The sequence below is a fragment of the Ylistrum balloti genome, unplaced genomic scaffold (assembly GCF_031769215.1).
Source record: "Ylistrum balloti isolate Yb309-2 unplaced genomic scaffold, AGI_CSIRO_Ybal_v1 Utg370370, whole genome shotgun sequence".
NCBI lineage: Eukaryota > Metazoa > Mollusca > Bivalvia > Pectinida > Pectinidae > Ylistrum > Ylistrum balloti.
In genome coordinates, this window is record NW_026782260.1 from 1174973 (window position 1) to 1199549 (window position 24577).

The 24577-nt window shown below is 39.1% G+C and overlaps 1 protein-coding gene across 1 annotated transcript in view; it reads left to right on the forward strand.

Moving 5' to 3' along the window:
* LOC132553976 (cyclin-dependent kinase 14-like) overlaps positions 1-24577 on the forward strand; it is a 46582-nt gene that overhangs the window by 10416 nt on the left and 11589 nt on the right. Inside the window, exons 2-8 of the mRNA XM_060218268.1 lie at positions 8577-8645; positions 17819-17859; positions 19675-19864; positions 22095-22258; positions 22735-22826; positions 23529-23608; positions 24228-24322. Of these exons, the coding sequence (XP_060074251.1) occupies positions 8577-8645; positions 17819-17859; positions 19675-19864; positions 22095-22258; positions 22735-22826; positions 23529-23608; positions 24228-24322 (731 nt within the window). The remainder of the gene's footprint in view (positions 1-8576; positions 8646-17818; positions 17860-19674; positions 19865-22094; positions 22259-22734; positions 22827-23528; positions 23609-24227; positions 24323-24577) is intronic.

Below are 24577 nucleotides of genomic sequence, written 5' to 3' on the forward strand. Positions count from 1 at the left end.
ATTTATCAAACAATTAATCTTCATTGAACTACCATTGACAATGGCCCATAAATCATGATATCAAGTAGAATACATTCAGAATCTGAGAGTACAAATTAAAAGTCCTTGGTATAGGAGTTTATATAAGTCAAATTTTATGAGAAAACATTGCTGTATTTACCTGACAATAAGCGCCCATGCCTTGAATTAAGATTATAGATGAAAGCTGTCTTGTGATAAGCCCACCCCTTGATTTTGAGTAAGCAGGTTTATTGTATAATAAAACATTAAAGAAAAGAAAAGCTTGCATTAGCATTGTTTCATAGGAAATTAATCCTTTTCTGAGTCTATACATGATCAAGCATGCAGAAAAAACTAGTTACTATATATAACTGGTTATAACTGGAGGTCTTTAATATCCAGTGTTTAAACTTTTCCAATTTTGCTTTCAAAGGTTTTAGTGCAAACTTCCGATGTCTATCAAAGTAAAAGCAAAATTCATTTACAGGGGAGATAACTCTTAAGTCAGATCTAGCTTTAAAAATACGGTTGATCAATGCAGTGAAAAAAAGAAAAACTGTTATCTTAAAATATAGGAAATCTCCCATAAAGAATGCTGAATGCAGAATCTGGCAACTTCTTTTTAAAAAAATCTCTAAAATCAGAGAAAATGGCAACTTCTAAAAAACACCCTTCTAAATTCGGAGAAACTGGCTTCTTAAAGCAAACTCAAAATTGAGTGAAAACAAAGTCTAAATTAAGAGAAACTGTCATCTTTTGAAAACAAACAAAAAATCGAAATGGAAATATTTCAATCTTCTGAAAACAGATTTTTCTGAAATTTTGGCAAAACTGTTATGACTCATACATGGAAGTATTTCAGTAGAGAAAGATTAATGTAAAAATGGTATAATTTCATTTTTTGTGGAAATAATCTTTAGTGTTCTTTTGACATAATATCTACACCTGAGGGCATATAACATTATCATTGTCAGTCTATCCCATCCCTTCTTTAGCTACATTCACAAACCCTAATTCTAAATCAGTGTCATATATTTGGAGAACCTATTTACAGGTTTAGGTCATAGACACCCCATCAGTTAGATGGTGCTCTATATCTAATGACAATTGTTAAAGTGGCTACTAATCAGTTTAAAAGGGTCAGTGTTCGAATTTGACAATTCTTCAAATTTATCAAACTAATGATATTTAGATACTAGGCATGGAAGCAATGACTTTACATCTTAAAAACATTGGGTTTTTTTTTCATTGCTTCATTTAACTTTTATCTCTTAATCTAGATCAAAAGGTTTTTGGTTTAATTACCTGACATTCCGTATAATTACCTCTCAAGATCTGATTTTTGTGTTTATGGCCTAGTTTCCTGACATGCAACATGGCTTCTTCAATCTGAAGCTCTGATGTTTGTAGTGAACATTATGATTCTTAAAGATTAGAAAAAAAAGTGTAGGGATTTAGAAAAAAAAAGTGAAAGGGATTTGAATTGAATTTGATTAAGATTAAGAAGATAGATTTAGGAAGTTTTTTCAGAACTAAGTGAAATGTTTATAGATGTTAAACCAGAAAAATGGATGATGCAACACACACGAATTTTTGTGGAAAAAAAAAATGAGAAAAACCAGCAAGGATTATATGTATAGCTAGTCAAGGGAAGCAGCTACTTTCTGTGGTGTTTGATTACGTCAGAGATCGCTATCTTTATAGTCAATGGTTGAAAGCTTTTCCTTGCTTCCTCATAGCAATCAACTGATAAAACAACTTTATGGTGGATGAGTAGACGTCTAATAAACAACTAATACAGATGAATAAGCTATGCTCTATGAATTTTTAGATAGATGCCATTTTGTGCCCCACCCAATTTTTATTAAAGATGAGATACCCATGTGTCTGAAAATGGTGATTTTTTTAGGGTGTGTCAGAAAACACCTGTATGAAATGAACATATATCAGGTAAAATAACTGTTAATCTCAATGTTAAAAGTGGTTTTGACATTTTTGTCATGGGGGGAGTGGGGGGGGGGGGAGAGCGGTACAAATAGCGTCTATCAATTGTCAAATAAGTATTGTCCTTATATCTTCATGTACTACATGTCCTGATTGGCTACTACTACAACTTGGCCTGATACTGAAGTTAGAACGCCCTGCCACTATACACAACTATAAACCAGATCAGCACACCATGTAGACTATCTCTTGTTAACACCTGTCTTTATCTATCACCTCACTGTAACTAACACCTGTCTATAACTATCACCTGTCTTTAACTAACACTTCACTGTAGCTAACACCTGTCTTTATCTATCACCTGTCTTTAACTATCACCTCACTGTAACTATTACCTGTCTTTAACTATCACCTCACTGTAACTAACACCTGTCTTTATCTATCACCTCACTGTAACTAACACCTGTCTTTATCTATCACCTCACTGTAACTAACACCTGTCTTTAACTATCACCTCACTGTAACTAACACCTGTCTTTAACTATTACCTCACTGTAACTAACACCTGTCTCTAACTATCACCTCACTGTAACTAACACCTGTCTATAACTACCAGCTGCATTTAAATACCACCTGTTTATATCCACCACCTGACTGTAACTAACACCTTTCTGTAACTATCATCTTTCTATAACTACCAGCTGTATATGTATTCTACCTGTCTATAACTATTACCTGTCTCTGTATACCACATGTCCATACTAACACTGACCCCTCCATGAACCTTTCTGAAGAAATTACCAGTCAGATTTACTTTCTAATATATACCAGACTAATTAAGACATGTCTTAATACACTAGAATCCTTAACTGCCTGACCATCTGCCTTAATTAAGATGTACTGGACATTTTCATGGAGTTCTAGTTAATTGTCAGTGTGATACAACACTACGACTGTTATACACTTACAGCCTAAAGCAGTAAAAAGGATTTAAGTTAATACGGTTATAACTTTTGCCTGATTCTTTAGATAAAACCAGAACTGTTTCTATTAAGTTGATATAAAGTTATGTATGTTGATAGTTAAGACACTGAAGCAGTAGACAGCCTTGTTATCACTGGTTTTACTCTATTTTAGAACCAATTTATTGATTCCAGAGTATACTGTAAAATGAATCATATTTGATCAAATGCCTTTAGCTAGCTCGGCCCTGAAGAAATGGGGTACTCTGAAAGCCATGTCCATTTGTCTAATACATTGTTCATGTAAGTCATTGTCTTTATAGCCACTTTCTGTTTTCTAAATGGTCCGACAATGAATTGGTTTATATTTGTTTATGAGAAAATTAGTGTGAAAAATCTATCCCCCACCTCCCCAGATGTGAGTATAATTTTATGATCTCGTGTTGTTAATCCATCCTCTCCCCTCCCCAAGTGTACGTATGAGCTCATCCTAATGTTGTAAATTTCCTTCCCCCTCCCCATGTGTAAGAATGAACTCACCCTAATGTTGTAAATTTCCTCCCACCCCCCCCCCCCCCTCCCCAAGTGTAAGTATGAACTCATCCTAATGTTGTAAATTTCCCCCCCTCCCCAAGTGTAAGTATGAACTCATCCTAATGTTGTAAATTTCCTTCCCCTCCCCCAAGTGTATCCTAAGTAGTATGAACTCATCCTAATGTTGTAAATTTCTTCCCCCTCAAGTGTAAGTAACTCATCCTGTAAATTTCCTTCCCCCTCCCCATGTGTAAGAATGAACTCATCCTAATGTTGTAAATTTCCTCTCCCCTCCCCAAGTATAAGTATGAGCTCATCCTAATGTTGTGAATTTCCTTCCCCCTCCCCAAGTATAAGTATGAACTCATCCTAATGTTGTAAATTTCCTTCCCCCTCCCCAAGTGTAAGTATGAACTCATCCTAATGTTGTAAATTTCCTTCCCCCTCCCCCATGTGTAAGAATGAACTCATCCTAATGTTGTAAATTTCCTCCCACCCCCCCTCCCCAAGTGTAAGTATGAACTCATCCTAATGTTGTAAATTTCCTTCCCCCTCCCCAAGTGTAAGTATGAACTCATCCTAATGTTGTAAATTTCCTTCCCCCTCCCCCATGTGTAAGAATGAACTCATCCTAATGTTGTAAATTTCCTCTCCCCTCCCCAAGTATAAGTATGAGCTCATCCTAATGTTGTAAATTTCCTTCCCCCTCCCCATGTGTAAGTATGAACTCATCCTAATGTTGTAAATTTCCTGCCCCCTCCCCATGTGTAAGAATGAACTCATCCTCCCCCTCCCCAAGTGTAAGTATGAGCTCATCCTAATGTTGTAAATTTCCTCACCCCTCCCCAAGTGTTACTATGAACTCACCCTAATGTTGTAAATTTCCTCACCCCTCCCCAAGTGTAAGTATGAGCTCATCCTAATGTTGTAAATCACCTCCCCCCTCCCCAAGTGTAAGTATGAGCTCATCCTAATGTTGTAAATCACCTCCCCCCTCCCCAAGTGTAAGTATGAGCTCATCCTAATGTTGTAAATTTCCTCTCCCCTCCCCAAGTGTAAGTATGAGCTCACCCTAATGTTGTAAATCACCTCCCCCCTCCCCAAGTGTAAGTATGAGCTCACCCTAATGTTGTAAATTTCCTCTCCCCTCCCCAAGTATAAGTATGAGCTCACCCTAATGTTGTAAATCACCTCCCCCTTCCCCAAGTGTAAGTATGAGCTCACCCTAATGTTGTAAATCACCTCCCCCCTCCCCAAGTGTAAGTATGAGCTCATTCTAATGTTGTAAATCTCCTCCCCCCTCCCCAAGTGTAAGTATGAGCTCATCCTAATGTTGTAAATCACCTCCCCCCTCCCCAAGTGTAAGTATGAGCTCACCCTAATGTTGTAAATCACCTCCCCCCGCCCCCCTCCCCAAGTGTAAGTACCTCCCCCCTCCCCAAATGTGATGACTCACCCTAATGTTGTAAATCATCTCCCCCCTGAGCTCACCCCCCTCCCCTAATGTTGTAAATTTCCTCTCCCCTGTAAGTATGAGCTCACCCTAATGTTGTAAATCACCTCCCCCCTCCCCAAGTGTAAGTATGAGCTCACCCTAATGTTGTAAATCACCTCCCCCCTCCCCAAGTGTAAGTATGAGCTCACCCTAATGTTGTAAATCACCTCCCCCCTCCCCAAGTGTAAGTATGAGCTCACCCTAATGTTGTAAATCACCTCCCCCCTCCCCAAGTGTAAGTATGAGCTCACCCTAATGTTGTAAATCACCTCCCCCCTCCCCAAGTGTAAGTATGAGCTCATCCTAATGTTGTAAATCACCTCCCCCCTCCCCAAGTGTAAGAATGAACTCACCCTAAAGTTGTAAATCACCTCCCCCCTCCCAGAGTGTAAGTATGAGCTCATCCTAATGTTGTAAATCACCTCCCCCCTCCCCAAGTGTAAGTATGAGCTCACCGTAATGTTGTAAATTTCCTCTCCCCTTCTATAAAACCTGTTGCACATACACTTGCACAATAGCTGGGGAATGAGTCATAAAACATTAGATAAGTTACCAAGAACTTGTATTCATGTATGGGTTCATGTGTACAGTGTAACGTAAGAAAATTTATTCTGCATTTAACTTTGTTTTAGAATATTGTAGTATGAGTGCTGATTGACAAGTTGTGAGTCTTGCGTTGAAGAAATTCAACAGGAATGTCCTTTTTCAGCTCTACTATTGCTGGACAATTTAAGGCTGTGTACCCAAACACTGGTGTCATTCGGTCAGTTTATCTTGAAAGGGTAGCACTCTAAAATGAATAAAATCGTTGAAAGAGCAGTGATTCAATATTTGCATAAGAAAGGTCTTGAAGCTAAGGATATCCATACAGATATGGTAGCAACACTAGGGATCGATGCCCCTTCATATGCTACAGTGAATAGATGGTTGCAGAATTTAAGCGTGGCAGACAGAGCCTTGGGTAGGATGCCCGTCCTGGAAGGCCTATCATTGTTGCAACCCCAGAGGTGGTTAATAAGGTCTATGATATTGTTATTGCTGACAAATGGGTAACAGAGAGATATACAGCTAGTACAGTTGTTATCTCACGGGAAAGAGTACATTCAATTCTTAAAGAAGACTTTGCAATGTGAAAGCTCTCAGTCCGTTGGATACCTAGACTAGGCGGACTTTGCCGTGTGCTAATCTGAACCTTTAAGAGGCAGATCCTGCTTCATTTCAACAGAGGATGATACATGGGTCCACCATTTTCACCCCAGATGCCAAACAATGGTCTAAACAATGGAAGCACCCTGGTTCACCCCTGCCAAAGAAGGCAAAGACTATTCCGTTTGCTGGAAAGATTATGGCCTTGGTTTTCTGGGATGCTGATAGCATTCTGATGGTAGATTATCTGCAAAAGTGACAAACAATCAATGGCATATATTATGCATCACTGCTTAGGCAGTTTAGAGAAAATATTAAACTCAAGCACTGCTGAAAACTCAGTAAAGGTGTGTTGTTTCACCAACACAATGCCCTTGTTCACAAGTCTGTCATTGCCATGGCTGCCATCAACAATTGTGGCCTTAAATTGATTGCGCAACTGCCTGATTTACCTAATCTCACTCCAGCTGACTTTCATCTATTTCCAAAACTGAAAAAGGTCATATGTGGTACCTACTTTCGGTCAGATGATGATGTCATACATGCAGTGGAGAACTTCTGAACGGTCAATAAAAGAGCTTCAGTAAGGAAGCATTGAGGCCCTTAAACATTTCTGGCAAAAGTGTATAGATACTGAAGGGGATTGAATAATGCAGTATGTCCGCCAAAAGTCAAATCCTTAAATATAAGGCTCACAACTTATCAATCAGCCCCTGTAAAGAGAGACTCAGAAGACTTACAAAGTGTTCATTTTCCTGCTTCACACGGCACAAATATTTAAACATAACAGCAATATATCTATTTGTGTTTATACATACATGTGTAAATAATGCTAATCAAGATGGAAATTTGATATCGGTTTAGGTCAATATAAGAAGTTATTTTTACTTCTTGGTTGGTCCAAAAAATACAGTTATATTCCCTCTGGCCTGACATTTCTTGGTGTGTCCAAGAAACACTGTAACTTTTCCCTTGACCTCACAATTCTTGGTCAAAGAAACAGTTATTTTCCCTTGGCCTGACAAGTCCAAGTTAGAACAAGAAACAAAAATATTTTCCCCTGGTCTGACATGTCCAAGTTGGTACTAGACACACAAATATTTTCCCCCTGGTCTGACATGTCCAAGTTGGTACTAGACACACAAATATTTTTCCCCTGGTCTGACATGTCCAAGTTGGTACTAGACACACAAATATTTTTCCCCTGGTCTGACATGTCCAAGTTGGTACTAGACACACAAATATTTTCCCCCTGGTCTGACATGTCCAAGTTGGTACTAGACACACAAATATTTTTCCCCTGGTCTGACATGTCCAAGTTGGTACTAGACACACAAATATTTTTCCCCTGGTCTGACATGTCCAAGTTGGTACTAGAAACACAAGTATTTTTCCCCTGGTCTGACATGTCCAAGTTGGTACTAGAAACAAATATTTTTCCCCTGGTCTGACATGTGCAAGTTGGTATTAGTAACACAAATATTTTTCCCCTGGCCTGACATGTCCAGGACGATACTTAAAACATAGATATTTTTCCACTAGCCTGACATCTTTTTGCAACTGTGGAACAGTAAATGACATTACTTTGATAGACCCCAAAGAACAATGTCGGTAAAGCTTAAAATAGCAAGTGTCTTTACATAGGACGTACAACACCATTATCACTCAAACGGCCGGTCTCCATGATATTAAACCACCCACCTAACTCTATTTACCAACCAAACTGACACTGTCTCTAAACCAATAGCGGCGTACCACCACAGCAAACCTGTATCACACATACAAGGTAACAAATAGCATTGGGTCTCAGAAGTTGACATCCGAGTATTGTAATAACGTATTTTGTGTGTGCCCAGATTTCTTTTTTTCTTAATTCGGCTTTAAATATCAGGATTATTTTTTTTGAATTTGGAGTTTTTACTTATATTGTCATGTGATTGATATACTGTATTTGATTCTTGTGTGATGTTCATGGGATATATTCAGTAATGATTAAGAAGTACTGATTGAAGGATGTGATACAGTCCATGCAGTATTGAGAAATACTTATACAGAAACAGTGTGGGCAGCTGACATTTGGAAAATGTTTCAGAGACAGACAGACATAGTGCTATAGATTGATGGAGTTAAGCTGGAAAGAATCTGATAAAATAGGACAGAAATAGTATGAATATTCTGTCATAATATATATATATTATATCACGATTCAGCTGACCTCAGCAAAAAATATAACTCATTTACTTCAAAATTGAAAATGAATCTAATAGCCTAGCGTACATTTAGAGAGTGTTGTCTGAACACTCATCTATTGAGGGGTGTTTTCCTTTTGTGCATGTGAAAAAAAAGACCTGGAGGATTTTTTTTTCAAATATGACATCGTTGACGTGTACTGCGAGTGGTACTCACCAAATAATTATTGTTTACTGTTGTTGGGTAGCGACAGGTTTAATTTATTTTTATTTTCCTCTAAATATGAATCATTTTATATATTCCAGGCAAAGACAAAAGGCAAAGTCGCATGAAAAAGCTCAAGAAAAGAATATCAGCAAGCTTTGGACGTCTCTGTAAGTATGGCCTATCAAGATAGAATGTACAATACCAAGTTTTGATTGCTCTGAAAACCCACATGAGAGGGCGATACTGACATAAGTCCTTTTGTTACTAAGGCGGTAAAAGAAAGCAAATATTTGTGGCAATTTATTGTCAGATCAAAACAATAAATAAACTATCACATTTCCCTATTTCAATTGATCTATTATCCTCCCACTCTTTTTCATAGATCCCCCCTCCCCTCTCCTTCTCAGAATCCAACATCCACACACAGAAACATGTGTGTCTTTGTTTATATAACTCTCAAATACCTTCAGATGGTTGGGATCACTAGCCTCACATAAGACCCTCTCATTAGTTTGTTAGACTTTGATGGAAACTCTCCAGAACAAGAACAAGACTCCAGGGATCTTATGATAGATTGTGTCAATCATGGCTACTAGGGATCAACTCTTCTCAAAATCATTCCTCTTTAAACATTACCTAATTAGCTTTATCAGGGATGTGTAAACGTTTGTGATTGGAAGAGGTTACACCAACTGTTGGTGAAAACTGGTAATTCAAAGTACACATCAAGGACAGAAATACATCATTCTTGGGGATTTAATAAAGATTTATAAAAATCAAAGATAAAGATGGAGACAGGTTTTATCTGTAACAGTCAAGCTTCTGAAGGATTTGACAGCAACTAAACGGTAAATGACATTTATCTCAAACATATTACATTGTGCAGTCATATATCTATTTATTCATAATATCAACATTTTTTTTGTTTATTCATAATTATTTGTTATATATATATATATATTCTTGGTCTACTTGGGTGTCATTGTAACCAGTGAAAATGTCCCTGGTCTACTTGGGTGACATTGTAACCTTTGAAAATGTCCTTGGTCTACTTGGGTGTCATTGTAACCAGTGAAAATGTCCTGGTCTACTTGGGTGTCATTGTAAACAGTGAAAATGTCTTGGTCTACTTGGGTGTCATTGTAAACAGTGAAAATGTCCTTGGTTTTACTTGGGTGTCATTGTAACCAGTGAAAATGTCCTTGGTCTACTTGGGTGTCATTGTAAACAGTGAAAATGTCCTTGGTTTTACTTGGGTGTCATTGTAACCAGTGTCATTGTAACCAGTGAAAATGTCCTTGGTCTACTTGGGTGTCATTGTAACCAGTGAAAATGTCCTTGGTCTACTTGGGTGTCATTGTAAACAGTGAAAATGTCCTTGGTCTACTTGGGTGTCATTGTAACCAGTGAAAATGTCCTTGGTCTACTTGGGTGTCATTGTAAACAGTGAAAATGTCTTGGTCTACTTGGGTGTCATTGTAAACAGTGAAAATGTCCTTGGTTTTACTTGGGTGTCATTGTAACCAGTGAAAATGTCCTTGGTCTACTTGGGTGTCATTGTAACCAGTGAAAATGTCCTTGGTCTACTTGGGTGTCATTGTAACCAGTGAAAATGTCCTTGGTCTACTTGGGTGTCATTGTAACCAGTGAAAATGTCCTTGGTCTACTTGGGTGACATTGTAACCTTTGAAAATGTCCTTGGTCTACTTGGGTGTCATTGTAACCTTTGAAAATGTCCCTGATCTACGTGGGTGTCATTGTAACCAGTGAAAATGTCCTTGGTCTACTTGTGTGTCATTGTAACCAGTGAAAATGTCCTTGGTCTACTTGGGTGTCATTGTAACCAGTGAAAATGTCCTTGGTCTACTTGGGTGTCATTGTAACCAGTGAAAATGTCCTTGGTCTACTTGGGTGTCATTGTAACCAGTGAAAATGTCCTTGGTCTACTTGGGTGTCATTGTAACCAGTGAAAATGTCCTTGGTCTACTTGGGTGTCATTGTAACCAGTGAAAATGTCCTTGGTCTACTTGGGTGTCATTGTAACCAGTGAAAATGTCCTGGTCTACTTGGGTGTCATTGTAAACAGTGAAAATGTCTTGGTCTACTTGGGTGTCATTGTAAACAGTGAAAATGTCCTTGGTTTTACTTGGGTGTCATTGTAACCAGTGAAAATGTCCTTGGTCTACTTAGGTGTCATTGTAAACAGTGAAAATGTCCTTGGTTTTACTTGGGTGTCATTGTAACCTTTGAAAATGTCCTTGGTCTACTTGGGTGTCATTGTAACCTTTGAAAATGTCCCTGGTCTACTTGGGTGTCATTGTAACCAGTGAAAATGTCCTGGTTTACTTGGGTGTCATTGTAACCAGTGAAAATGTCCTGGTCTACTTGGGTGTCATTGTAACCAATGAAGATGTCCTGGTCTACTTGGGTGTCATTGTAACCTTTGAAAATGTCCTTGATTTACTTAGGTGTCATTGTAACCAGTGAAAATGTCCTTGGTCTACTTGGATGTCATGGTAACCAGTGAAAATGTCTTTGTTTACTTGGGTGTCATTGTAACCAGTGAAAATGTCCTTGGTCTACTTGGGTGTCATTGTAACCGCTGAAAATGTCCTTGGTCTACTTGGATGTCATTGTAACCAGTGAAAATGTCCCTGGTTTACTTGGATGTCATTGTAACCAGTGAAAATGTCCCTGGTTTACTTGGGTGTCATTGTAACCAGTGAAAATGTCCTTGGTCTACTTGGGTGTCATTGTAACCGCTGAAAATGTCCTTGGTCTACTTGGGTGTCATTGTAACCGCTGAAAATATCCTTGGTCTACTGTTGTCACTGTAACCAGTGAAAATGTCCTTCAATGCCTTAGCATCAGCCAATTTAGAATTTTCCTCACAGAGTTAAAAAGCCTTGCATAAAATGTTTTGTTTTAATTTTGTCCCCTAGGTTTTTGTTAACTGAAACAGATGTTCTCTTATAGGTTGTGTCTCAGCTTGTCACTGCTTTTGATATAATCTCTTATTCTCTTCTTTTAGACAACATAAGTTTTTTTATTGTGCATCTGGATGAGAGGGAAAACTGACTTAGCAATCAGTGTTACATTCCTCATGCAGCCATTGGCTATATATAGCTTGTGTTGATTGCTGCATATACAGGCCCACAAGGCTTTTGATTACATCAGCAGGTTTAGAATTGAAAGATTTGTGTACTTCTAGCAGTCGAAATGTAGTTCAAAGTCAGAACATGTGTGACATTCATTAGTCTGTAACAGAATATAAATTTTTGATGAATTACTGAAACATCTTACTACACAAATGGTGAAGAGCCAGATTGAGCTATTTACGGAAAGCTTTTTGAGTTGGTTTCAAGAGTGGCAGATCTTTTATTGGCGATGCATTAGATGGGGTTACAGGAACTTGACCACGTAATCAAGATGTTTGAACTTATATCTGTTTGAAGGCAGAATACAGGGTTTCACATGACGTCATTTAATAGAGTTGTAATAGGGTTGGATCTTTTGAACAGACTGGACAATATGTTAGTTAGGTTAATGTTTGGAGCAGTGTGTCAGTGTCTGTAATGTCAATGGGTCATAGTGACTGTAATGTCAATTTGTGTCAATGTATGTTATGTCAATGTGTGTACAGTGTCTGTGATGTCAATGGGTCATAGTGACTGTAATGTCAATGTGTGTACAGTGTCTGTAATGTCAATGTGTGTACAGTATCTGTAATGTCAATGTGTGTACAGTGTCTGTAATGCAATGTGTGTACAGTGTCTGTAATGTCAATGTGTGTAGTGTCTGTAATGCCAATGTGTGTACAGTGTCTGTAATGCAATTTGTGTCAATGTCTGTGATGACAATGTGTGTCAAAGTCTGTAATGCCAATGTGTGTACAGTGTCTGTAATGACAATGTGTGTCAAAGTCTGTAATGTCAATGTGTGCCAGTTTCTATATTGTCTTTGTGTGCCAATGTTAGTGTCATTGACTTGTATTCAATATATTGTGAAAAATGAAGTTGAAAAGAAACAAGAAACACTAGTGTCTATATGTGATAACATCTGGTTTCCTTTTTGTAGAAGTGTATTGATTTCCCAATATACAGGTATCAATGGTTCCTACAAAGACATTGTTACACTCTTTGATTAACCAAGGTAAACTACACTAGCTGCCTCTGTCATAGTTCCATAAGATCAATTAGTCTTCACTCCGTGTGTGAATGTACCTATGATAGGAGGGCCAGCTGAAAGATACTGAGGGATCAGAGCCAGTTAGGTCAAGGACACTTCATAACATATTAGTGATGTCAAGGATACAGGCCTAGAGCAAATCAGTAGTGTTTTGAAGGGCTTAAAAAAATTCCACAGTGTTGTCAAGGATATGTACAGGTTAGCTCCACATTGTGATCAAAGATATAGTTTAGCTCCACATTGTGATCAAAGATATAGTTTAGCTCCACATTGTGGTCAAGGATACAGGTTTGCTCCAAAGTATTGTGAAGGATATAGGTTTGCTCCACAGTGTTGTCAGGGATACAGGTTAGCTCTACAGTGTTGTCAGGGATACAGGTTTGCACCACAGTGTTGTCAGGGATACAGGTTAGATCCACAGTGTTGTCAGAGATACAGGTTAGATCCACAGTGTTGTCAGGGATACAGGTTAGATCCACCCACAGTGTTGTCAGGGATACAGGTTAGATCCACAGTGTTGTCAGTGATACAGGTTAGATCCACCCACAGTGTTGTCAGGGATACAGGTTAGATCCACCCACAGTGTTGTCAGGGATACAGGTTAGATCCACAGTGTTGTCAGGGATACAGGTCAGCTCCACAGTGTTGTCAGGGATACAGGTTAGATCCACAGTGTTGTCAGGGATACAGGTCAGATCCACAGTGTTGTCAGGGATACAGGTTAGATCCACAGTGTTGTCAGGGATACAGGTTAGCTCCACAGAGTTGTCAAGGATACAGGGTATCAAACTGGGATAGTTGAGAGGGACAGTGTGTTAGAGAAGGGGAGGGATGCATTGAACAGTAATAATGGGTGGAGCGGGAACTGTGTTGGACAAATTATCAATTCATCAATAATTGGCTATGTGTTAGTGGTGTACTCTGCTTCAAGGTATGTAACATCACACAGAGATATCGTATTCTCTCTGGATCAGACTTCATGGCTTTAATTAAGACTGCTCTGATCTTTATTGTGATTGATGGACTGGAAGTATAAAATGTCTGTTTGGCTGGGACTTTTGTGTAACTGTTGTGTCTGACTATCATGGTAGGTCTCTGTGACTAATTACAGACTGTAATTTATCTTCTGTACCTGTTTCAAAGGGTATTTACAGTGGGGTAACTACCACGATTTTTGTAATTACTGCAGTGTAAATAAATAAGTCATTATATTTACATTTGATAATGATTTTCATAAAGCATTTAAAAATCAAATTAACATATACAAGTCATGAAAAACCGTCCAGTGCAATTGACTGCCATATTATATTGGTAGCTGTAGGTTGCACTGCTTATGCATCATCAACAGCATGAACAGCAACAAAATAAATTATTAAACTGAGATTTTTTTTTATTTTTACAAAACATATATATCACATACCATTGCATCTAAATGTCTTCCACCTCTCTTTAATTCACATTAAAACCACATATATTTAAGATGTAAGGAAACATGACACATTCACATTCAGTGTAGTAGTAATAACAAGTCTGGTATGGTCTCTTGCTCAAGCCTGATTACCATATGTAAATATTGATAAATACAAACATAGGGGATGGTAAGATCCATATAGAGACTAAACAACACAAGTGGGAATATTATGGGATGTCTTTGTGGCTTTGTTGTATGGCTTTGTGACTAGTGTAGGATTGGTGTTTTATCATTATAGATGTTGTCATTTGTTTAATTTTGCAAAAGGAAACAAAGGTTGAAAACTGTAGGGGCTAATGCATCAGAGGGGAGGGCAAAAGGTTGAAAAATGTAGGTGGGAAGGACATCAGAGGAGAGGTTAAAAGGTTGAAAATTGTAGGGGCTAATGCATCAGAGGGAGGGCAAAAGGTTGAAAAATGTAGGTTGGAGGGACATCAGAGGAGAGGTTAAAAGGTTGAAAATTGTAGAAGGTAATTCATCGGTGGGGAGGGCAAAAGGTTGAAAACTGTAGGGGGTAAGGTAGCAGAGGTGAAGGCAAAAGGTTGAAAACTGTAGGGGGTAAGGCAGCAGAGGTGAAGGCAAAAGGTTGAAAACTGTAGGGGTTAAGGCAGTTGAGGGGAGGGCAAAAGGTTGAAAACTGGAGGGGTTAAGGCAGTAAAGGGGAGGGCAAAAGGTTGAAAAAATTGGGGGGTAAGGCAGCAGAGGGGAAGGCAAAAGGTTGAAAACTGTAGGGGTTAAGGCAGTAAAGGGGAGATGTTACAGATGATACAGACCCTATGTGCCTTTTCGTTTGTTCTGTGAGTTTAACAATATTTCCTACTTCCTAGGATGTGAAAGGTTCAAGAGATGATACAGACCCTATGTGCCTGTTGGTTTGTTTTATGGGTTTTGAAAATACATCCTATTTCCTTGGAGCTTTAAGGCAGATATAATGATGCAGGTGCTATATGCCTGTTATTTCAGTTTCTTTTTAATGACACGCTAAGTGATAATACATGTATGTTAGGGTTTATGGTCTACTGTAACACTACAGCTGTTTTATACTTCAAATCGTCAGAAAAAATTTCCTCTCCGGCTTCAGGTTGTAGGATTTTGCCTGGTGTTGTGGTATTTACTCTGTAGATGCAGTATATACAACCAAAACAAAACCTTCTTTAATATAAAAATCTATAAATGGCTGACGTTATATTGACTTTGGTCCTGTCTCTATAATTTGAAGACTTATATATAGCTTTAGTTTGACTTCAGTCCTGTCTCTTAAATGTGAAAACCTATAAATGTAGCTGATCTTTGACAGGGGAGGGTATTAGGCAGGCTTCATCTTGTTTTATACAGTTGAGGGTACTAGGCAGGCTTCATCTTGTTTTAGATAGTTGATGGTATTAGGCAGGCTTCACCTTGTTTTAGACAGTTGAGGGTATTAGGCAGGCTTCACCTTGTTTTAGACAGTTGAGGGTATTAGGCAGGCTTCACCTTGTTTTAGACAGTTGAGGGTATTAGGCAGGCTTCACCTTGTTTTGTTTTAGACACCTTGTTTTAGACAGTTGAGGGTATTAGGCAGGGGTATTAGGCAGGCCTGGGGGTATTAGGCAGGCCTCACCTTGTTTTAGACAGTTGAGGGTATTAGGGAGGCTTCACCTTGTTTTAGACAGTTGAGGGTATTAGGCAGGCTTCACCTTGTTTTAGACAGTTGAGGGTATTAGGCAGGCTTCACCTTGTTTTAGACAGTTGAGGGTATTAGGCAGGCTTCACCTTGTTTTAGACAGTTGAGGGTATTAGGCAGGCTTCACCTTGTTTTAGACAGTTGAGGGTATTAGGCAGGCTTCACCTTGTTTTAGACAGTTGAGGGTATTAGGCAGGCTTCACCTTGTTTTAGACAGTTGAGGGTATTAGGCAGGCTTCACCTTGTTTTAGACGGTTGAGGGTATTAGGCAGGCTTCACCTTGTTTTAGACAGTTGAGGGTATTAGGCAGGCTTCACCTTGTTTTATACAGTTGTGGGTATGAGGCAGGCCTCACCTTGTTTTAGACAGTTGAGGGTATTAGGCAGGCCTCACCTTGTTTTAGACAGTTTAGCTAACTTTACTTTGTTTTGAGGTTCTTGTCATGATGATGGCTGTTGTTAGTGAAAGGTGATTACTTACCAGTGATAAGTGTTACTGCTGTTTCTTTCAATGTTCACTGCTTTTTTTCCTCCTGTTAATTACGTACTGGTACTGGTGGTGAAATCGGGAGGAAGGGTATGAAGTGTTTCACCATAAACCTTTCTATTTTCTCTACAATGTCAGATCTGTGTTAGGTAGTTAGAAGAGTAAGGATGTATATATACATGTAGGAATAATGAGGTAAGTCTTGAAAATTATTTTCTGTAAATGTAACTTTGGAGAGTTCTTTGACCTTTGTGATATCCCTTGTGTCTACTTTCAGGTTTTGTAACTGTAACTTTGGAGATTTCTTTGACCTTTGACCTTTGTAACATCCCTAACGTCTATTTTCATGTTTTGTAATTGTAATTTATGAGAGATCTTTAACCTTTGTTACATCCCTCAGGTCCTCTACTGTTTGTCTTATAAGATCTTCCCTTCTGTTACCAATCTGAATAAAACATTCCAAAATAACCCTCCCTCCCTTCACCCTGTAAATCACCACCACCACCCTCTATACATATATATCCCTAAGTATTTCTCCCTCCCTTCACCCTGTAAATCACCACCACCACCCTCTATACATATATATATCCCTAAGTATTTCTCCCTCCCTACACCCTGTAAATCACCACCACCACCCTCCATACATGTACATATCCATAAAGTATTCCTCCCTCCCTACCACCACCACCCTCCATACATGTACATATCCCTAAAGTATTCCTCCCTCCCTACCCCCTGTAAATCACCACCACCACCCTCCATACATGTACATATCCCTAAAGTATTCCTCCCTCCCTACCCCCTGTAAATCACCACCACCACCCTCCATACATGTACATATCCCTAAAGTATTCCTCCCTCCTTACCCCTTGTACATCACCACCACCACCCTCCATACATGTACATATCCCTAAAGTATTCCTCCCTCCCTACACCCTGTAAATCACCACCACCACCCTCCATACATGTACATATCCCTAAAGTATTCCTCCCTCCCTACCCCCTGTAAATCACCACCACCACCCTCCATACATGTACATATCCCTAAAGTATTCCTCCCTCCCTACCCCCTGTAAATCACCACCACCACCCTCCATACATGTACATATCCCTAAAGTATTGCTCCCTCCCTACCCCCTGTAAATCACCACCACCACCCTCCATACATGTACATATCCCTAAAGTATTGCTCCCTCCCTACCCCCTGTAAATCACCACCACCACCCTCCATACATGTACATATCCCTAAAGTATTGCTCCCTCCCTACCCCCTGTAAATCACCACCACCACCCTCCATACATGTACATATCCCTAAAGTATTCCTCCCTCCCTACCCCCTGTAAATCACTACCACCACCCTCCATACATGTACATATCCCTAAAGTATTCCTCCCTCCCTACACCCTGTACATCACCACCATCCTTCCCCATTACAAGTTTCTATATGAAATTTATTTCTACACCTTCATTTTACAGTGATATTTACTACCCCAAGCTGTTTACAATAACTAGTCATTGTTTATTGTTGTAGCCATAACCAAGGAGGACACTATACATGAGAGTGACCAAGAGGTGAGTAGGTGTGCCAGCAGTCATTTCGGAGGGTGTGTCAGCCAGTTTTTCAAAAGTTGTCTGTACCTGTGTTAGAGGCAGGCGCTGAGAGCATGTATGCCAGTGTGTCACCTGTCATGTCAGAGGAAGTGTTTACCAGTGTGTCAGAGGGTGTGTCAACCATGGTGTCAAAGGGTATGTCAGAGGGTGTGTCAGCCAGTGGGTTAGAGGGTTTATCAACCAGTGTGTCAAGATGTATGTCAGAGGGTGTGTCAACCAGTATGTTGGAGGGTGTGTCAACCTGTTTTTGAAAGGGTGTGTCAGAGGCAGGTGCACAGAGCATGTAAGCCAGTGTGTCAGCAATTACATTAGAGGGTGTGTTAACCAGTGTGTCAGAGGCTGTGTCAACCAGTGTGTCAGAGAGTGTGTCAGATGGTGTGTCAGAGGGTGTGTCAACCAGTGTGTCAGAGGGTGTGACAACCAGTGTGTCAGAGGGTGTGTCAGCAGTTACATCAGAGGGTGTCATTCAGTGTGTCAGAGGGTGTGTCAACCAGTGTGTTAGAGGGTGTGTCAACCATTGTGTTAAAGGGTATGTCAGAGGGTGTGTCAGCCAGTGGGTTAGAGGGTTTGTCAACCAGTGTGTCAAAGCATATGTCAGAGGGTATGTTAAGCAGTGTGTCAGAGAGTGTCAGAGGGTGTGTCAACCAGTGTCAGAAGGTGTGTCAGAGTGCATGTCAACCAGTGTGTCAGAGAGTGTGTCAAAGGGTGTGTCAACCAGTGTGTCAGAGAGTGTGTCAGAGGGTATGTCAACCAGTGTGTCAGAGGGTATGTCAACCAGTGTGTCAGAGAGTGTGTCAGAGGGTATGTCAACCAGTGTGTCAGAGGGTGAGTCAACTAGTGTGTCAGAGGGTGAGTCAACCAGTGTGTCAGAGAGTGTGTCAGAGGGTATGTCAACCAGTGTGTCAGAGGGTGAGTCAACCAGTGTGTCAGAGAGTGTGTCAGAGGGTATGTCAACCAGTGTGTCAGAGGGTATGTCAACCAGTGTGTCAGAGGGTGAGTCAACCAGTGTGTCAGAGGGTGAGTCAACCAGTGTGTCAGAGAGTGTGTCAGAGGGTATGTCAACCAGTGGGTTAGAGGGTTTATCAACCAGTGTGTCAAGATGTATGTCAGAGGGTGTGTCAACCAGTATATTGGAGGGTGTGTCAACCTGTTTTTCAAAGGGTGTGTCAGAGGCAGGTGCACAGAGCATGTAAGCCAGTGTGTCAGAGAGTGTGTCAGAGGGTATGCAAACCAGTGTGTCAGAGGGTATGTCAGAGGGTATGCAAACCAGTGTGTCAGAGAGTGTGTCAGAGGGTGTGTCAGAGGGTGAGTCAACCAGAGTATCCAAGAGTGTGTCATTACTTGTCAGTACTAATAATGCAGTTTGATTTTGGTATTGATCAGAAAAATAAATTGGCTGATGATCATCGCTATTCCTATAGAAGTACTGGATGAGCCTCTCGATTTTTATATGTAGGTGTGCCTTGGTACCTAGTTGTGCACGTTTGATTTTTGGACTTATAAAAATAAAAAGGCCAACAGGCGACCATCTTTGATTTGGCAATTAATGATTAATATCACTGTTTCCTCAAATTATGAGCTAAAAAGAGAAAAGAAAGGAGAAGATCCAGCTAAAATGAAATAAAAATCAGACAATGATGGATGCCAAGATACCTCAGGGATCTCTTGTGAACTATTTATGATCTGAAGTTGTATATCCGGTAAATCAGATGTTTTACTAAAATGATAACACAAGTGAAAGTGATAGTATTAACACTAAAACTGGTTTGTTTACAGTCAGAACACGAGGGTCTAGTAAATGGTGTGTCCCCGGATGGTGTACAAGGCTACCCAGGGGCCAATCTCTCACTACAACGCTGTTCCTATAAGGATGACTATGAAGGCCACAATGGGATCAACCCCGCTAACCGACACACTGGTGGTTACCACACCCTAGGCCGGCCTACTGTGGTACACCGACTAACAAGTAGGATTTCTCATTGTCTCACACAGCTAGTCTGCAGTCCATTTACCATAGAAATGTTTAGAGACTGTAATAATATTTTGGCTTGTTTGTGACAGATAAGAACCATGTTCCATTGTTTGTGACGGAAAAGAACCATGTTTTGTTGTTTGTGACAGATAAGAACCATATTCCATTGTTTGTGACGGAAAAGAACCATGTTTTGTTGTTTGTGACAGATAAGAACCATACTCCATTGTTTGTGACAGATAAGAACCATGTTCCATTGTTTGTTCCATTGTTTATGACAGATAAGAACCATGTTCCATTGTTTGTGACAGATAAGAACCATGTTCCATTGTTTGTGACAGATAAGAACCATGTTCCATTGTTTGTGACAGATAAGAACCATGTTCCATTGTTTGTGACGGAAAAGAACCATGTTTTGTTGTTTGTGACAGATAAGAACCATGTTCCATTGTTTGTGACAGATAAGAACCATGTTCCATTGTTTGTGACAGATAAGAACCATGTTCCATTGTTTGTGACAGATAAGAACCATGTTCCATTGTTTGTGACAGATAAGAACCATGTTCCATTGTTTGTGACAGATAAGAACCATACTCCATTGTTTGTGACGGATAAGAACCATGTTCCATTGTTTGTGACGGAAAAGAACCATGTTTTGTTGTTTGTGACAGATAAGAACCATGTTCCATTGTTTGTGACAGATAAGAACCATGTTCCATTGTTTGTGACGGAAAAGAACCATGTTTTGTTGTTTGTGACAGATAAGAACCATGTTCCATTGTTTGTGACGGAAAAGAACCATGTTTTGTTGTTTGTGACAGATAAGAACCATACTCCATTGTTTGTGACAGATAAGAACCATGTTCCATTGTTTGTGACAGATAAGAACCATGTTCCATTGTTTGTGACAGATAAGAACCATACTCCATTGTTTGTGACAGATAAGAACCATACTCCATTGTTTGTGACAGATAAGAACCATGCTCCATTGTTTGTGACAGATAAGAACCATGTTCCATTGTTTGTGACAGATAAGAACCATGTTCCATTGTTTGTGACAGATAAGAACCATGTTCCATTGTTTGTGACAGATAAGAACCATGCTCCATTGTTTGTGACAGATAAGAACCATGTTCCATTGTTTGTGACAGATAAGAACCATGTTCCATTGTTTGTGACAGATAAGAACCATGTTCCATTGTTTGTGACGGAAAAGAACCATGTTTTGTTGTTTGTGACAGATAAGAACCATGTTCCATTGTTTGTGACAGATAAGAACCACACTCCATTGTTTGTGACAGATAAGAACCATGCTCCATTGTTTGTGACAGATAAGAACCATGTTCCATTGTTTGTGACGGAAAAGAACCATGTTTTGTTGTTTGTGACAGATAAGAACCATGTTCCATTGTTTGTGACAGATAAGAACCATGTTCCATTGTTTGTGACAGATAAGAACCATACTCCATTGTTTGTGACAGATAAGAACCATGTTCCATTGTTTGTGACAGATAAGAACCATATTCCATTGTTTGTGACGGAAAAGAACCATGTTTTGTTGTTTGTGACAGATAAGAACCATACTCCATTGTTTGTGACAGATAAGAACCATGTTCCATTGTTTGTGACGGATAAGAACCATGTTCCATTGTTTGTGACGGATAAGAACCATGTTCCATTGTTTGTGACGGAAAAGAACCATGTTTTGTTGTTTGTGACAGATAAGAACCATGTTCCATTGTTTGTGACAGATAAGAACCATATATATATATATATAAGAACCATGTTCCATTGTTTGTGACGGAAAAGAACCATGTTTTGTTGTTTGTGACAGATAAGAACCATGTTCCATTGTTTGTGACAGATAAGAACCATGTTCCATTGTTTGTGACAGATAAGAACCATGTTCCATTGTTTGTGACGGAAAAGAACCATGTTTTGTTGTTTGTGACAGATAAGAACCATGTTCCATTGTTTGTGACAGATAAGAACCATGTTCCATTGTTTGTGACAGATAAGAACCATGTTCCATTGTTTGTGACAGATAAGAACCATGTTCCATTGTTTGTGACAGATAAGAACCATACTCCATTGTTTGTGACGGAAAAGAACCATGTTTTGTTGTTTGTGACACATAAGAACCATACTCCATTGTTTGTGACGGAAAAGAACCATGTTCCATTGTTTGTGACAGATAAGAACCATGTTCCATTGTCTGTGACAGATAAGAACCATGCTCCGGTGAAGCGACATCATTCAGCTGGGGACATGCTAGACGGAACGTTTGATCTTGACTCGCCGCCTGATAATGAAAAACATGAGAGACCTAAATCGGAAGGTCATACGTATCTACGGCAGTTTTCTCCAAAACGAACATCAAGTTACGGAGTATGTATTGTATTTTGTATATATATATATATAAGTTACAAATGATCACACTAGTGTACATTAATTAGACATAGAAATTATTATCATCAAATTTGTCACTCCATATCAAATATAGCCAATCAGTTTCAGAAAAAATACCAATATTTATTAGCCAGTAAGCCTCTGCATTGAAATAAGCAAACCAATGTATTGGTGTTCAGTAAAGTTGCAAATCCAATGTTGTATCTTTGTCCTATGATAAGCCCACTCTTTATCTTTGTTTAATATGTTTGACCCCTGAAGTTAATTGTCCTGTAATAAGCCCACCCCTTGTCTTTGTGTTATGTGTTTGACCCTGGGTTTTATTGTCCTGTAATAAGCCCACCCCTTGTCTTTGTGTTATGTGTTTGACCCTGGGTTTTATTGTCCTGTAATAAGCCCACCCCTTGTCTTTGTGTTATGTGTTTGACCCCTTTGCTTCATGATTATGTTTTAAGGGGAATTCACCATTTGGGAAAGCTGATTCTTATCAGAAGTTGGAACAGCTTGGAGAAGGAAGCTATGCAACTGTGTATAAAGGCTTCAGTAGGTAAGCTAAAGATGGATGGTAAGTTCTGTGATTTCATAATGTTCCCCGACAATTTTCAGGGGAGCATCTAGTCCCCTCCTTGTCTCTTTACCAATGTTAATGTTACACTTCACAAAGAAATATTAGTAAATTTACGCTATCTTTTCTGGGCCCTTAATTCAACACAACCAATCACGTGAACTTAATACATGTGATATAAGATCACCTTGGTGAGACACCGTGTCGTGCATCAAAAGTAGGTCACTCTGACCTAGATTTTGACCTTTGACCTACATCAGACAAAAAAATGTTTATTATATAGGTGGTATACAGCTTTAAATGCTTTTCTTTGTCATCCGTTTCAACTGAATTTTTGTGTCAGTATCATTATAAGCAAGTTAAGGCCATACTGGATAGAAAAAGTTTTACAACTAGAAAGGCTTGCCTGTGTTTTTGCTAATTGTCAAAAAGGATCAAATTAACATATTGACTGTTTATGATGTTTCTCCTTGAAATACATGGCACTTGATATAGATATATTTTGTGACAGTATTCTAGGATTGGCTTATACAATGTGATATTCTGCCAACTACTGGGTAGATTTAAGACTTTATCAAAATGAGCTGATGATTTGTGAAAGGTATTTTGGTATCTTGGGTGTGTGCTAGACAGGTGTTACTCAGAGATGTGAACTTTTAATTAGTTGAAATGTTTCCATTCCAGTTTAACTAATCAGATTGTTGCTCTGAAAGAAATCCGATTACAAGCTGAGGAGGGAGCTCCGTTTACTGCCATCAGGGAAGGTTAGTGTTTACCTGTGATTGTATTCCTTTAAACGACTGAGTATTTACAGGTAGCTCTTGACCAAGGATAATTACCTGTTAACGACTGAATGTTTACAGGTAGCTCTTGACCGAGGATAGTAACCTGTAAACAGCTGAGTGTTTACAGGTAGCTGTTGACCTGGGATGTTCACATTTAAATTACTTTCTCTTGATAATCAAATGACCCACTGTCATATTTAACATACAGCATGCTGGAGTGGAGTTTGCTCAAATTGTTCAAATGATTGACCTTGACCTTTTTCAAGGTCAATGAAGTCAAATGTGTTAAATCATCAAGTAGCCAAAAGTTCACAAAAGTTAACATATAACAATATTTACTTTCTTTCTGTAATGAAATAATTTCAAGTCTTTATGACCTTGACTTGATTAAAATTATTCAAGCAACTTCTTATTATAACCAAAAAACCCAAAGTCATAATGCTGTGGCTGTATTTGTGACATTGGCTTTAAGTAATTTCTTTAAAAGCTGCAGAATATGTGATCGATACAGGCCCTTTTAGCCTCTTGTTTCTTGTACACACAATAAATCTGAGACATGTTTGACCTGTAACAATATACTTTGATATTTTATTTTCAGCCTCACTTCTGAAGGGCCTAAAGCATGCTAACATTGTCACACTACATGACATCATACACACCAAAGAAACGTTAACGTTCGTGTTTGAGTTTGTTGTAAGTATCATTTACTTACCATTACAGATTTTTTTTTTTCATAAACTTAGTTTCTGTATAAAGGTGATGCAGTCAGAAGACATTTTAATTTCGTTCTCCTTGATTTATTTAAATCTGTTTAAATTAAAATGTTAAATCAGGTAATTTGACACTGACCCAATAGTATTCATAGTCTGGTGAATGCTGTTTCTTCTGTCACTAGACACGTGCAGCAAACATTTCACGAAATGTGTTTGCTTACTGAAAGTTTCTTGT